Below are 17224 nucleotides of genomic sequence, written 5' to 3' on the forward strand. Positions count from 1 at the left end.
GGCTTAATGTAAGTGATGGGTGGCGCCTGTTGGGACTGGTAGGGTGGAAGGCAGGGAGCCCAACAGTAGGGGGAGCCAGAGGCATAGACAGGCAGAGCCAACTAGTTCTAGTTTTGTTCCCATCCTCTTTCTCCTTGCTGAATTCTACAAGGGCAACCCTTGGACTAAGGAGGAAGGTGACAAGCGGGGCCACCCCTTGGGCTGGTTGTATGTAAGACTACAGGCAGGTGGGGGCCAGCTGAGAATCAGACCTTCCTTTCCCTCTAACTCCTCAACTGTCTTTCTCCCAACTGACAGTTAAATCCCAACTGACAAGAACCTCCAGCCAATCAGGTTATGCCACCATCCAGACCAATCAGAATGCATTGACCTGATCCAGGCCCCACCTAACATTCTCAAAGCAATCACCTATCTCCCTCTCTTCTCAGAACTTGGTCACTAAGCACCACTGCCAACCAGGCTTGTAACATCAGTAACAGTACAAGGCCTTGGGTTTTCAGAGTCACAGAATATTTATTCTCCCATTTAAAACACAAACGTAAACAGGCGTATCTATAGCCAACCCTACCATTTGTCTACATTGCACTATGAACAAACCACGAGGTGTGACCAAGGTTTGTTCTTGGCTTACCACACATGGTTTGTTTGGATCAAAACAAACCACGAGGCTGGATTCAGACTTAAACCAGATAAATGAAGCAGGTAACTAAAATATCTGCGATCTGTGTCCTGCCATTAGGAATGGTCCCAGGGCAGGATCCAGAAGACATGTGATGTGGCTTATCTACTCAGGCTAAGTAGATCTGATCTGGTCAGTGCCTGGGAGACACAGCCTGGGAACCCCCAATGTAACAGTGCCTTGAATCCCACAGCAGAAGGACAGGTGGATAGACATGTACTAAATCCACTATATATTTTAGAAAGCTGTTTGTTCACTGTGTAGCTGGACACCTCTTAAGACACCTTATCCAAATTTCTGCACAATGGGTCCTGAGATCAAAGAGCAGGTTTTCATCTATGTTTGGATACAACTAGATGCTCATTTTAATCAAGATCACCAACATTTCAAAACTCCACTGCTTTTATTGTTTCTTAGAATTCCTGAGCAACGTTGGGTACAACGCTCTAGTAAATAAAAACAAAAGCCTTCAGAGTATATTGTTTTTCGAGCCATTAAGGACAGACCCTTTCAACAAGCAACCAAGAAATCCAGGTTACACATATCCATTTGTGTTACAACACCTTCTTTTTTTTTAAAGGCAGTTATTTCTGGTGAACAGACGTCAGAATAATCTCTGGGAGAATACCGCTTATTCCCTTCTACTCCAAAGAGAATGCAAAAGCAGGCAAATTACTCCTGAAGGTCATCTTGACTCTTGACTATTAAATTTGCACACCAGGGGAAAACAAATAAATACACACCCATATCAAGTTCAGAGGAGCTTTTTCAAAAACACTGCAAAGTTCTGTATCGAGAAAGGTTAGCAAAGGAGACACCATGTGCTTAGCAGCAAGATTTTGCAAGCTTTCATGTCACTCGCTTAAATGCCAAAGGCACACATGAGACAGGTAAACAGAGGATCACTCCAGAATTGTATTTCTCTCCAGATTTTCAGCATATGATCCTGAAGCCTCGAGCTGAAGTGTGAAAACTGATCACAGTCGCCTTAACACAGTAACATTAAACTAATTTTTTTAAGAACTGAAACCCTCTGCCAGGCTTGCTGAACCATAGCCCCGGTCCCCCCACAAAGCCCGTTCAAAACCGATAGCTCTTGTCAATGCTCCTGGTTTTTTTAGATGTTAGTCTTATATCAACCCTTTCTTTCACAGAACTTACGGTAAAGGTTCTCTCTGTTTTTCCCTCATGACCACCCTGAGGGATAGGACAGGTTCCAGGCTTCCTCAACCTCAGCCCTCCAGATGTTCTTGGCCTACAACTCCCACGCGATCCCTAGCTAGCAGGACCAGTGGTCAGGGATGATGGGAATTGTAGTCTCAAAACATCTGGAGGGCTGAGATACTAGCCCCAAATCAGAAGGCTGAGGTAGGTTTCCCCAGTTCCAGTTCAATACTCTAATCCAGGCACCCCCAACCTGCGGCCCTCGGCCTACAACTCCTATGATCCCTAGCTAACAGGACCAGTGGTCAGGGATGATGGGAACTGTAGTCCAAAACATCTGGGAGGCCAAAGGTTGGGGATGCCTGCCCTAATCAATACATTCATCCGTTTGCAACCCCACATTCAAGGGCAGCCCCACAGAGGGAGGAACGCAGTAGCTCAGCTTTCATTTGATGAAGGCATGGGTGACTGTTTCTTGGTCCCCTCCATGGGGCAGAAAAAGGGGAACTAAGTAGCTGAGGTTGGTGGGAGTTGTAGTTCAAATATCTGGAGGGCACCAGGTTGGCAAAAGTTGGTTTAAAGTCGCAGGTATACACCAGTGTTTGTGTGCATTGCACCACTGAGCGGCTTCCACTCCTCAATAGGCAAAGTAGAGAGAGTTCTAAGTTTCAGCCACTGCTTTGGAGCAACAGCAGGTATAGCCTTGCCTGGTCATTTCTGTTTCCTTCCCTCCAATTAAATATTAAACCCCCAGCCAAGATGCCAGGGAGACAGGCTCACATTCCTAACCTAGATATCCATTTACCAAAAAGCAAAGTCTCCAAAAAAACTGCTGCTGCTGCAGCAAGAGCAAAAAAAAATAGTTAAACTGTCACCTTTTGGGGGGGGGGGGGGAATCCACTTCCCCGCCTGCACCTCGCCCCATTTTACAGCCTCAGGAAGGGCAGCTGGTTTCCAGGGCAGCTGCTGAAAGACCTTTGCAGATTCCTCGGCTAAGGAAGTTTGTTTTTGTGTTACCAGCAGGCCTGACCTCAGCACATTCTACAGATAAATCTTTTCTGTGAACTGCCCATGCAACGTTGAACAAATACTCAATTTGAAAGGGAGGGGGGAGAAAGAAGTGGCAAACGGAGTCTTGAAAACAAAAACACATATAAACAGTAAAAAATAAGATAAAGGCTCAGTCCAAGTCTGTACACTTTGCGTTCATGGTAATATCAAATACAGTAGTAACTCTTGCATTCTCTGCTAAAACAACCTGCTAACATTATAGCAGAGGTTTTTCGCCCCTTCTGTCAGCCAGTCTTTTATTATTATTATTTCAACCTATGGTGAGAACATTAAAGAAAATTGTCCAGTAGCACCTTAAAGACCAACTAAGTTTGTTCTGGGTATAACCTTTCATGTGCATGCATACTTCTTCAGCTACCTGTACCTGTGCAAGTTTCTTTGTGACGTTGATAATAAAAGGAATCTGAAGAAGTGTGCATGCACATGAAAGCTTATACCCAGAACAAACTTAGTTGGTCTTTAAGGTGCAACTGGACCATTTTCTTATTTTTTTATTTATTTCGACTGCGTCAGACCAACACTGCTGGCTACCTACCTGAATCTTCACCATAGGTTGCGAGGAAACAAACAACACTACACTGTAGTTACAAAAAGTTATATTCACAATCACAATGTATTTTTTATTGCATTGTGGACAAGCTTAAGAGCAGCTATCAAGGATGCCTGCCCCAGTTACACCACAGGTTCCATTCAATGCAATAGATCAGGTCTGGTACCCTGGCCTGTTATGTTTGCTCACACATCTTAAAGTACTGTAGAGCCCCCATCTTAGTCTAAGAGCACTTGTTCTTCATGCAGGTTCAATCTCTGGCATCTCTAGGTGGGGCTAAGAGAGATCCATGCCTGAAACCTTAAACAGCTGCAGGTCAGTGTGTAGACCGGGGGTGGCTATCCTGCAAGGGACATACAGATGCTTAAACATGTGTTTGTAGCTCAGTGCTAGAGCAGCTGTTATAGATGCAGAAGGTCCCAGGTTCAATCCCCACCATCCCCAGGTAGGGCTGGGACTGTCCACCACCTGAAACCTCATGGAGCCTCTGCCAGCCAGTGTTGACAATACTGAGCTAGATGAACCAGTGGTTTGGCTCACTATAAGGCAGCTTCCGATGTTCCCTATAAGTCTATTCTTTCCATACACTCCCCAACCTTAACAGCACGTGGAATTGGCTTCAGGGAACATCATTACCACTAGCTCTGAAAAGATCTCCATCCCTAATGGAAAAGGACCCCAGAGTCTCTGGGATGAACAGCCAAAGGATTGGTGGTAGCAAGGGAAAGAGTGGGGGAAGCATATATAAAAAAGCAACTTTCTTATGAATACTGGAAACGTCTGCACTTAATGCTTGCAGAGTAATCAAACGAAGGATGAGATTTCATATGCACACCTTCACCGTGAGTTTCCGGGGTGGGGTACACCAATTAAAAAATTACAGTATTAAATGCAGTGAAAACAAAACTACAGCCAAGAGAATACGGTGGGTCCTATATAGGTAAGGAGAGAGATCAGATGTCGTAGGTAAGAGGTACACAACAAAAACAAAAACAACATAATGAAAGTGCCGGATGCGAGGAGGGGCTCCCTCAGCTTAGGGGAGGCCACAGAGAATGCCCTCTCCCTGGCCGCTGCCACCTCAAACTTCTGAGGACTGTAGAGCTGTAAGGTGCAAACTACTGCTGACCAAAACTTCAATAAAGAATGGGGGGAAATTATAATTTACTTGAGAGACCACTGTAAGCAGATGAAAACATTAGCAGGCTTGCAATAACACTTGTAATGTAGAAGATTCTATGGATAAACTGGAGACACATAAAATTTGGATGATGAAATAATATGCAGTTAAAAAGGTTTATACAGTAATGGAGGTGAAAAGTCTAGAGATTCAGAGTAATCTCTAAATATGGATATGCATTTTGCATTGTTATAACTCTATACCTGTAAAATCAAATAAAAATTATTATTTTTAAAAACACCTTGGTTGATTGCTGAACGGAATATTTTATGCAAGCACCTTCCTCTATTTCCCAAACTCCGCAGGATCCACAATGCTTTAATTCTGCAACCATTCGAAGAAATGATTTACATCGGTTGCTGGTGCTGACCTCTCTGCTCCCCAGCCTCCCCACAGAACCGGTTTCTCTGTTGCTCAATAGATCCAAACCCTTTTCCTTCCTGGATGAGCTCAACGATACTGGGAGAGAACAAACCACCACAGAAGTACACCCTTCTTTTAAAACATGCACACACACATACAAACTCACAGGTGGAGAATGCCACGTCTTAGCAGGCTCAGGAAAAATGCTGACTAGGTATGGCTTCCTACTGAAGCCGAAGTGTTTTGGGCGGACAGATGGACAGGCAAGTACCCCTCCCGACACAGGCTCAACTGCCTCGAAACCCACCCGAGGGGCTGAGCTAGAGCATTCCAGAGAGGACCGGAATCTGGACCATGTTAGTACCTCAGATTGGCACCGCTTTCCTCTTAAAGCCGAGGGATAATCTTTTACCTGAAGGCAGGCAAAGTTCCTACTCTGAAAAGCGAAAGTCCAACTCTGGATACGCTTACTTAGAAGCACACACACCTCCTGGCTTTCTGCTGGGGGTGGGGAGGAGGCAAGAAGCGATCAGGAAGTACAAACTGGGCTGGTTTGAACAAACTGGCCTCAGCTCTCTCAACAGAGTTCCTTTTGTTCTTGAACTCCCCAGATAACAGCCTACAGGCTAATCTCCCCCCCCAGCCCAGCCCCATTTCCCTGCCGGTGTTTCACTGGGAAGGCTCAATTCTTGCAACTAAATGCAGACCTCAGCCACCTTTGGACAAAGACAGCTAAGTTTTAAACTTGTGTCAAAGGAACACACCCTTTTCTAGCTCAGGGACATTTCTCTCTCCCTATACGAAAAGGAGGGGGGTGTCACCCAAAGAAACCGATTGCCAAGGGATTAAAGGTAAAGGTAAAGGGGACCCCTGACCATTAGGTCCAGTCGTGGCCGACTCTGGGGTTGTGGCGCTCATCTCGCTTTATTGGCCAAGGGAGCCGGCATACAGCTTCCGGGTCATGTGGCTAGCATGACTAAGCCGCTTCTGGTGAACCAGAGAAGCACGGAAACGCCGTTTACCTTCCCGCTGGAGCGGTACCTATTTATCTACTTGCACTCTGACGTGTTTTCGAACTGCTAGGTTGGCAGGAACTGGGACCGAGCAACGGGAGCTCACCCCGTTGCGGGGATTCGAACCGCCGACCTTCTGATCGGCAAGTCCTAGGCTCTGTGGTTTAACCCACAGCGCCAGCCGCGTCCCTTGCCAAGGGATTAGGGATAGAAAAATGGAAGGATTTCTATGCCATTGGGTGTAACTGAGGGATTCACTGCTGCAGGAAGTGATGGTGATGGCCATGTACAAGACTTTGGTGGCTTTAAATAATGGGAAGCCAATTTGTAGATGATACAGGTCAAGAACAGGGAACCTCAGGCTTGGGGGCTTCTCCATCTGCTCCCCACCGGGTCTCTCTCCAGCCTTACTTCACACCCTCCTTGAGTATTTTTGCCTGGCTAGACTTTGTAATTGAACTCTGATAATGCTTCTTGCTTGCCTGGATCATAGAATTGTAGTGTTGGGAAGGGACCCCAGGGGTCATCTAGTCCAACCCCCTGAAATGCAGGAATCTCAACTCAAGCATGCATGATAGATGGCCATCCAATCTCTGCTTAAAAACCTCCAAGGAAGGAGAGTCCACCACCTCCTGAGGGAGTCTGTTCCACTGTCCAACTGCTCTTACTGTCAGAAAGTTCTTCCTGGTGTTTAGTCGGAACCTCCTTTCTTGTTCAGTGGTACCTCGGGTTAAGAACTTAATTCATTCTGGAGGTCTGTTCTTAACCTGAAACTGTTCTTAACCTGAAGCACCACTTTAGCTATTGGGGCCTCCTGCTGCTGCTGCTGCCACGCCGCTGCTGCACGATTTTTGTTCTCAACCTGAAGCAAGGTTCTTAACCCGAGGTAATATTTCTGGGTTAGCAGAGTCTGTAACCTGAAGAGTCTGTAACCTGAAGCATCTGTAACCTGAGGTACCACTGTATCTTGAAGCCAATGGTTTGAGTCCCATCCCCCAGAGCAGGAGAAAACAAGCTTGCTCCTTCCATGTAACAGCCCTTAAGATATTTGAATATGGCTATCATATCTCTTCTCAATCTCCTCTTCTCCAGCCTAAACATACCCAGCTCCCTCAACCGTTCCTCATAAGGCTTGGTTTCTAGACCCTTTATTACCTTGCTTGCCCTTTTCTGCACACCTTCCAGCTTGTCAATATCCTCCTTAAATTGTGGTGCCCAGAATGGAGGATAGAGGGATCCGTGGGTGTGGGTGTGCAGAAACAAGCCTACTGTACAGAGGTAAAATTAGTATCCATGGCCCCACCCACTTTTGTCTGGCCCCACCCACCACTGCCATGTGCCCCCCCTGGAGGTTCCTTTCAGGGAAATGCAGCCCTCTGGCTGAAAACAGCTTTGCCACTGCTCTTATAGGGCTATCTCCCGAAGCTAGACATGGTTTCTAAGCTGAGCCACCATATCTAGAGTCACTCTACCTCAGAGTAACAGATGCTGGGGACACAGAATAGCTCCCAGAGGTATCTGGTTGGCTATTACTGCCATATTTGATGGGGTTAATCAAGGACAGCCCCACCCAGATATCTGGGGCGTAAGCTTGTTTATCTAGAAGTAATTGGTGATGCTACAGTAGGTCCAAGATTTATGGGGCTGTGTGCAACTGCAGATTTCACACGTGATTTGAAAAAGCACATGACTAATGTGCATGGTTGAGCTCTCTCTCTCTTGCTCCCTCTCTCCCTCCCCCCACAAAAAAAGTGTTTTCACAAGAAGTGCGCTGTGCCCCAGGGGAAGCAATGTCCAAGCTTAAGGAGATAAAGGGATTCAGTCAACTTCAACCACCTGACATTCCTCACATCACTGAGCACACAGGAACATAGTCCTTAAGTAATCATTGGCAAAAGGCAACAAAAGACAAGTTGCGATTAGAAGGCGGCTCTCCTTCAGCCCCAGAATGAGCAGAGCTTCTCTAAATCAAGACTGACAGGCAGACGAGCCAAGACTCCATATATCCAGTGCAGTGGCTGGACTAGATCATGAGAGAGAAAATCACTATGGTAGATGAAAAGTGTCAAGAATGGTAGTGTCTACTATGGTAGCGGAAAGGGTCTGGTTCTGACCGGGCATTTGAAGAAACTAAAAAAAAAGAAGTGATTTTTTAAAATTGATAATGTGATTTATGAGTTTTGGGGCTCGATACACACACACATATGCAATAATGCAGGACTCAGAGCATCTGATGGGAGCCACAGATTGGCAAAAATCTCCTCCTGCATCTCAAGAAACCTTGTTTGTAACTGCCATACCAAACTGCGTGAAGTCAAGCCAAAGTCTTGCCAAATAGGGAGACAGTATCTTCACATTAGCAGAGTTAGGACCTGCTGTGCCAAAAATCAGGCCAAGTCACGTTCTGGCCAGCCATCTTGATTCAAAATGGTGCCCAGCATCCAAGCATTGACGAAGACTGCCACCTCGTGAACCTGTGTGTGCTAATACAGTGGTGCCTCGCAAGACGAAATTACTCCGTTCCGTGAGTCTCTTCGTCTAGCGGTTTTTTCGTCTTGCGAAGCAACCCTATTAGCGGCTTAGCGGATTAGCGCTATTAGCGGTTTAGCGGCTATTAGCGGCTTAGCGGCTTAGAAAAAGGGGGGGAGCGGGAAAAAATCGGAACACTCACAAGACGTTTTCATCTTGCGAAGCAAGCCCATAGGGAAAATTGTCTTGCGAAGCAGCTCAAAAACGGAAAACCCTTTCGTCTAGCAGGTTTTCCGTCTTGCGAGGCATTCGTCTTGCGGGGCACCACTGTATCTCAAGAGGTGTCCAAACCCACAGTGGACAGACAAACGGACAGATAGACAAACCACTTTCCAAACGTATAGCAGATTACTGAAGCCTATCCTCTACGGCTGGCCATGGTTTCGCTTTTATGCTTTAGAGTTCTGCATCAGATGTTCCACCGCTTTACACACCGTTCGATTCATAGGCTGTCTGAATGTGTGGCACATTCCTCTCGGAGAGCCTGCGCTTGGCACTAGTGGATAGCTGGACTTTGCTGTTTCCTTCTAGAACACTTTAATCCTGTTCCACGTACTTTAACGGCTTCTTTTTTAATGGCTGACTTTCTAAGCATTTCCCTGCCCTGTAGAAGCTGGGGATTGAACCTGGAACCCTCCTGCATACAAAAGCAGGTGTTCTGCCACTATGCTATGGGTCTTCTTCATTTTAATTCAGAATCAAGAATGTCTTACTAGACCACAGGTCTAGTAACCAGCACTATCACTGTCATTAGTATTAATTTATATACTGCTTAACAGCCAGCGAGGCTTCTAAGCACTTTACAAGGATAAAGTATACTTGTGCACAAGCATAAAGGCCAGGTTGCATGAAGGGTGTTCACAGGACTCCGGTGCTTTCCACTCATTATACAAAAATCCTTCCCTTTCAATGATCTAATACAAGCTCTCAATAATACAATACAGCCTCTTTCCGTCTCTTCCCAAGTCAGTCCAGCACAATTGCGCCACTCCTCATATTTCCTCCACCACTCATTTCGTCCGATCTTGGTTCAAGTTGTGTTTTTGACCACACCTCGAATGCCTGTCTTACAACTGTGTTCCACAAATAAAGGGATTTTTGTTGTTGCTGCTATTCTGTTTCTGAACCAGATGATCCTCAGGGTCTCTTCCAACTCTAAAATTCTATGAATGCATTTTAAGATTAACACCCAAGTGTATTATATTGGTCGGTCAGCAGAGGGCAGCGTTGCCAACTCAGAGAGAGAGAGAGAGAGAGAGAGAGAGAGAGAGAGAGAGAGAGAGAGAGACACCAGGAAAAGGTTTGTTTATTTATTTTCATTTATTCTTTAATATGAGAAATGCATGCTCTCTTATGGTTTTGGCAACTTGCTGGGGGGGGGGGGAATAACAAATGATCTACGCCTGGCTAAAAGAACAAAATATAAGACTCTTTTGTGGCACATCGGCACTGTTTTATTGTTTTGAAATTAAATACAAAAGCATCTCCTGTAAGCATTCTGGCTGCTATGAATATTGTGGACCTAAATTTGGATACTTTCGGAAAGACTGCACCATCAGACTGATGTTTTTGATTTCTTTTTTTTTATTTCACTTTACACTCTCCTTGTCCTGTCAACAAAATGAAAAGGGGATTATTCTGAACTATTAAACAGTTATTAATAAAAATATATTTTAAAAAAATTAAAGGGGGGGGGGAGAATAAAAAGAAAGGGCCTCATCTCCTGTGGCAACCGCCAACTCGCAAGGAGCAATGGCCACACTAAAGTTGCATCACTGCCACTAGGCCTCACTTCAACATTGTCTTTGGGCAGAAGCAGCTTCCAGCCAAGCTCTGATCTTGTAACTGGAGAGTCTGAGGGACAGGAGAGAACCTCTGTTTGAACCTTCTCAAGTGTCATTAGGAGAAAACAAAGCCAGATGGATTTAGCTGCCAGTCACTCTGCCTGACCGTGGGATGTATTTGCAGAGGCGGCAAGATCTGAGCGGGGATGAAAGCGGGGCAGGGAGTAGAGCCATATGACCTGCATGCAGTTTTTAAATGCCTAAGGGCATGACCTCAGGGAAATAAATTGGGCTTGAAAAAATGTGGTTGTCACGCTGCCCCCCCCCCCATTTGCCGGTTACACTGTTCTTTTGAATGGAGTGGAAAGCTCACAATTTGCAGCAACCCAGTAGCCACAGGCTTCAACATCCCTGCACCCTGATCTGCCCCAGGCAAATGACTAGCATGAAACGGAGCACTCATGTCATCAAGACAGGCCGACAGCCATATATTTCAATCCTCCTGCAAAGCTTCCTTAATGCGTAACCAAAGGAAGGGGTGGGGAAAATCCATGTTGGAGACAAGGCCTGACACTGGAAAAAGTGAGGCAAATAAAGATTTGTACTTCCCCAGTCTTTCATGCTTGCAATAGGTAAAGGTAAAGGGACCCCTGACCATTAGGTCCAGTCGTGACCGACTCTGGGGTTGTGGCGCTCATCTCGCTTTATTGGCCAAGGGAGCCAGCATACAGCTTCTGGGTCATGTGGCCAGCATGACTAAACCACTTCTGGAGAACCAGAGCAGCGCACAGAAATGCCGTTTACCTTCCCGCCGGAGTGGTACCTATTTATCTACTTGCACTTTGATGTGCTTTCGAACTGCTAGGTTGGCAGGAGCAGGGAACGAGCAACGGGAGCTCACCCCGTTGTGGGGATTTGAACCGCCGACCTTCTGATCGGCAAGTCCTAGGCTCTGTGGTTTAACCCACAGCGCCACCCGCATCCCTTGCAATACATGCTTGCAATACTCACCCCTGAACCTGCAGACTAGAGGAAGGAGAAATAAACAAATGCTACACCAAGAAATCAAGGCCACCAATTCTTGTTCATTTATCAAGGAAAGCAAAATGGGCCATGCTAACTAATTACAAGCAGTGGGTATACAATTCTGGTCTCCATCCAGGCCTGCACACAGATGGATGCCTCTTTGCAAAAGCAAGCATTCTTAAGAAAATAAATGTGGCAGGAGTGGAGGGCAGTGAGTGTGAGAGATCCCGTAAACGGTGGCGCATGGCACTGCCACCTTGCAGGGCTGCCAAGAAAGCCTTCACAGATTAAGAATGCCACATTTCCTCATCAGCTGGTGAATTCTTTTTTAAAGTCCTCACGACAATCCATCAGCATTTTAGGTAATTTCATTTTTGCAAAGCAATTTTCTGTAATATAATGCATTTTTTAAAAAAAACAAAACAAAACACAAAATGTTTTTTCACAAACACATGCACAGATAACTTGGCTGGAGACCTGCATTGCAAAATTTGGAAAGGAGCAAATTTTGAAGGCTAAAAGGCAAGTTTGCCTTTAAACTGAATGGAATTTCCCCCCATCCCTAGCTGAGACCCATGACCATGTGGCCTGGTTTAAGGTGGGTCACCACAGCAGCACTCCCAACCAGGTAACAAATTGACGAATTAAGCAACAGGGTCCCCAAATACATGTCTGGATTTAAGGCCAGTCTTCTGGGCCTGAAAAGGCTGGAGACGGCTGCTGTAAAGACTCAAACCCTGCACAGGCCTTAGTCACTAGGGGCAAGCAAAAGGCTTTGTGTTCAGACACTCACCTCAAATGTGACAAAGTCATCAAACTCATCAGGACAGGCAGGTGGTGGTTCATCATGGGCATATCCCATAGTGCAGAGCTGGCTGTCAGGAACTGCTGAAAGGGGGTGAGAACACACACACAGCAAAATATTATTACAGGAGGGAAAGGCAGGTTTTTTATTTAAAAAAGCAACGTTCAGGGGTTGGAACACTCCTCCAGTGAAGTCTCAAGCAGCAGGAGAAGCGTCAGGAGATGAATGCAAAGGACATTCTGTAAGCCCAAAGTTTCTACCCACAGAGGAGGGTGTCCACCAGGGGTGCCCGCTTAAATAAAATATTGGGGGGGGGGTGTTTCCAGGTAAACCCCACCCTGCATAATTGATCACATGACGTGGCACACACAAACCATTTGAATGGGAATTCCCTTCAACTCAGGGGGGCGGCCCCCTCAATTATTTTAGGGGGGGTGAAGGGACCTTGGCCCCTAGGCTCCTCTGGTGCTCGCTGTGCATCTCTCCTTGCCTTTATCTCCGCTTCCAGTGGGGAAAACCATGTTGCATCTCTAGGTGAGGTGAGCTGCAATGTTCAATCCCTGCTGATACAGAGATAGAGCAGAATCGCCTCCCTCTGAGAGGCAGCATGCCCGCTATTATGAGATAATTGCTTGAAAATATCGTTCGCTGCTCGTCGGAGTAAAATAAATTGTATTTAATTGAAAATACGTAAAGGGTTGTATTAAAGACTAGGCATACTCAGGAGTAGAAATTTGTTGGAGTCAATGCAAAAATAATATTCCAGCAAGAGATATAAACTGACTCAAATATTAAAAGAAAAAGACACATATAGAATCATGGCACATCTGAAGCTGAAAAAGGGGCTTTGCTTCTTGAACAAATGTTGCTTTAACACAGCATTCCTCAACTTAGTCGTGAAAAACACCTGGAGGGCACCCCGACACCTTCAACTCTCAAGATACCAAAATCCAAGAGATATTGATTACCGTAGGCACATAAATACAGAATTTACAATGCATGTTCCAAGAGGAGGTCAAAAAGGCCATTTAAGATTTTGGTCAGATTCCAAAAGCTGAGCTCAGGGAAATCTCTTTTTTAAAAAAAAAAAAAATATTTGCAGATAAGTTTAAAGAAACAAACTAAGTTTTAAAATCTTGTGGCTATATGTTAAAAGCAACAAGTTAGTGGTCAAATCTAACCATACCCAGAAATCTAACATATGACCCAGAAATCTAACATAGTTGGAAGTGTGGTGTGGTGATGTTTTGGGGATGCAAATTCAAATTAGACTATAGAAAATTATAATCTTATGTCAAAAATAAGAAAATGGCAAAATTTCACAGTGTGGTCAAAGGAAACTGAAAATGCATTTGTTAAATATAATTAACTTTGAAAAGGTAAGAAAATAGTTATTACGGTGGATAAAAAATATTAATAATCTACTCTTAGAGTGGGCATAGAGAATGTATCAGTTTGCTGCTACCACACTGACACTGGCAGATAAAAACATAGGTAAATGGCGTTTCCATGCACTCTGGCACTCGTCACGGTGTTCCATTGCTCCAGAAGCGGTTTAGTCATGCTGGTTACACAACCTGGAAAGCTGTCAACAGTATTTTGCTCGAGAATCTTCCCATCCCCCCAACCCCATGAAAACATTTTTCTACCTATACTTGGTGCTTCCCTACCCTGGGATTATAAATTTGTTCATGCAATAGTTTTCCTCCGCAAAAGCAACACAAGTAAAAAAGTTCCTAGAGGAAAAACCATTTTTACATTAGTACAAAGTTACTCTTCGCCATGTTAGAAACATAGGAAGCTGTCTTGCACCTCCTCAGACCCAGTCTCAGTACAGTGGTACCTCAGGTTACGAACTTAATTCATTCTGGAGGTCCATTCTTAACCTGAAACTGTTCTTAACCTGAGGTACCACTTTAGCTAATGGGCCTTCCTCTGCCACCGCCACTGCCGCGCTATTTCTGTTCTCATCCCGAAGTAAAGTTCTTAACCTGAGGTACTATTTCTGGGTTAGCGGAGTCCGTAACCTGAAGCGTCTGTAACCCGAGGTACCACTGTATTGCCTACACCAGGCTTCCTCAACCTCGGCCCTCCAGATATTTTGAGACTACAATTCCCCTCATCCCTGACCACTGGTCCTGCTAGCTAGGGATCATGGGAGTTGTAGGCCAAAAACATCTGGAGGGCCAAGGCTGAGGAAACCTGGCCTACATTGACTGGCAGCGGTTCTCCAGGGTTTCAGGCAAGGGGACATTCCCAGCCCTACCCTGAAGATGTCAAGGAGTGAAACTGAGTTCCCCCATCCCTGAGCTACAGTCCTTCCGCTCTTCCCTTACTGCGACACTGTCCCCTATAATATGAAAGCGGAAAAGGCTATTCTATCAGGATCAGTCCACTACAGCTGAAGTCTAGCACATGGCAGCCTGATAAATTAGATCTCTTAAACCAGGGTCTGCGGCTGCCGAGGGCAATACCGTAATTCATGCTGAGAAACGAGCTTAGGTCCCGTCTTCAGCCAGTAGCGCAGCCTGAGCAGCAAGGAGTATAGCTGGCTCATCGTTTCAACACACAAGCCGTGCTTCTCAAATGGCGGTTTTACGGCTGCTGATTCTGCACATTGCAGACGGTCTGGATTGCAACAATTCCCCTTTCGAGGCTTTGTAAATTTCTGCTCTTCCAAACTCACATCCAGGAGGAGGCCATTACATCCTGGAAAACCGATCTTAAATACTTTTTATTAAAGATTTTCATCATCTACAAAAGAACATGCAATGTCTCTCCCTTTTTTTGTTCAGATTATAAAGTCTTTTGGTTACATTCAATGTAAGTCATTATGGCACCCAGAGGAGAGGGGAGAGGGCGAGTGATAAATTTGCACATTATTTTTTCATTTCCCCAAATTGGTATATGGGTGAGGCTTTTATGTCGGCGTCATTTGGGTAGGTTCTCTTTCTATACATTTGTTGGCTTATGTGGGCAGTGAGAGAAGGTTGAGGGGGGCCTGGGGCGTGGTTATTTGCCTTTGATTGACCGCCATGAGATTCATTTACATGTGTGGAAGGGAGGAATACCGTATTTTTTGCTCTATAAGACTCACCTTTTCCCTCCTAAAAAGTAAGGGGAAATGTGTGTGCGTCTTATGGAGCGAATGCAGGCTGCGCAGCTATCCCAGAAGCCAGAACAGCAAGAGGGATTGCTGCTTTCACCGCGCAGCGATCCCTCTTGTTGTTCTGGCTTCTGAGATTCAGAAATTTTTTTTCTTGTTTTCCTCCTCCAAAAACTAGGTGCGTCTTGTGGTCTGGTGCGTCTTATAGAGCGCAAAATACGGTAGATTCTTGGGTCAAGTTAGCCATACTGATCTGCATGCTGCTGGTAGATCCCTGCTATCATTATTGTCATTTTGAGCTGTGTGTGTAATAAAGGGAAGCCGAAGATCAAACCTATCCATTCCGAAGGAAATCAGCCCTGAGTGCTCACTGGAAGGACAGATCCTGAAGCTGAGGCTCCAGTACTTTAGCCACCTCATGAGAAGAGAAGGCTCCCTGGAAAAGACCCTGATGTTGGGAAAGATTGAGGGCACAAGGAGAAGGGGACGACAGAGGACAAGATGGTTGCACAGTGTTCTCGAAGCTACTAACATGAGTTTGACCAAACTGCGGGAGGCCGTGGAAGACAGGAGTGCCTGGCGTGCTCTGGTCCATGGGGTCACGAAGAGTCAGACACGACTAAACAACAACAACAACAACAACAACAACAACAACATATCAGGGTGGAGGTGTCCCTGAGTCAGTTTCTCCGTTTTATTTGTCCCCATGTCAGTTTCAATCTATCGGTTAGCTTTTCTATTAAAGCTGTTTCCCTATACAATTTGGTGCCCAAAGTCCATGTTTACTCCTGACAGGTCTCTCCAGTGTCCAGCTATGATGTTTCTGGCTGCCGAGAGTAGGTGGGTTATAAGCTCTTTCTACTGTTAGTGAGCATTACTGTCTGGGAAAATATTCAATAGGGTCAGTTCTGGGGTGGGTTCCAATACCTGCTTAGTTACTTTACATATTTCTTGTAGGATTGCTGTCCAAAAGGGTTAGGGACAGTCCCACCACATGTGGAGGTATGTGCTTGTAGAGGTGCAGCCTCTCCAGAATTTTGGTAAGGTTCCTGGATGTATTAGCACCAATTTCCTCGGTGTAAGATACCATCTTAAGATAAGTTTCAAAGTGATTTCCCTTCTTTTGGCTGAAATGGATTTAAAGGGAATGGTTTAGACCACATTCTAGTCCATTAGGTAGTTTATCTCATAACCTATGTCGTGCTCCCATTGTTTTTTAATTGTGTTAAGGGGGTCTGCAGAGTTGTGGAGCAGCATTTTGTATATTGCAGATAGAAAAGTGATTTTAAATAGAGCGAGTTGCAGTTCCTCAACCCCCTTTTGAAATGAATTGGGCATTTTTAAAATGAAATAATAATTTTGTTCTTCTGGTCTGGTTCTTCTGGTCTGTAGCATATTCCCAGAGTATGCTACAGTTTGGAATATTACTCTAGTGCGAGACCCTAATTAGTAACTCTCCACTGGCATAGCCAAGAGATACATGTCAGGATGTCTGCTCATTTAAAGGCAGAAAAAGACTTTGAGATCATAAGGTTCTTTTACACAATCAGGTCTCTTGTTACCACAACTCTTTCTCCCACTTGACCACATAATAAAGTTTACAACTTTACATGCTCAGGAACTAAATGAACCAAATCTACCAACCACAACACAGCTTGCAAACTATTATTTTTGTCCTGGGGTAAATTAACTGCCAAGTTCTCATTTATTGCAGCAAATCCAATAAAATAATGATGCCGTGCAGTGTTGAGTTTGCTGCAGTAAAAAACTCCCTAAACTTACTGCAGCAGATTTATATTGCGTCAGATGGTACACTGGGTTAGAGAGGCAGTGTGGTGTAGTGGTTGGAGTTTGTGCAAAGCACCTGATCTCCCTCATTCCTAAAAGGTAGGTACAGAATTGGAGAACGACAATAACTTCTTAAAGGATGTTGTGAACACTCTCACAAAAGGTT

The 17224-nt window shown here is 45.1% G+C and overlaps 1 protein-coding gene across 14 annotated transcripts in view; it reads right to left on the bottom strand.

Annotated features, from left to right (window-relative positions):
* RAB11FIP3 (RAB11 family interacting protein 3) overlaps nucleotides 1–17224 on the bottom strand; it is an 86057-nt gene that overhangs the window by 32845 nt on the left and 35988 nt on the right. For 10 of the 14 annotated variants that reach the window (XM_083473651.1, XM_083473649.1, XM_083473648.1 and 7 more), the window contains one exon: nucleotides 12153–12247. In XM_083473651.1, the coding sequence (XP_083329777.1) occupies nucleotides 12153–12247 (95 nt within the window). The remainder of the gene's footprint in view (nucleotides 1–12152; nucleotides 12248–17224) is intronic. The other 4 variants (XM_083473650.1, XM_083473647.1, XM_083473644.1 and 1 more) reach the window with 1 other exon arrangement.

The sequence above is a fragment of the Podarcis liolepis genome (genome assembly GCF_965112155.1).
Source record: "Podarcis liolepis genome assembly, chromosome: 14".
NCBI lineage: Eukaryota > Metazoa > Chordata > Lepidosauria > Squamata > Lacertidae > Podarcis > Podarcis liolepis.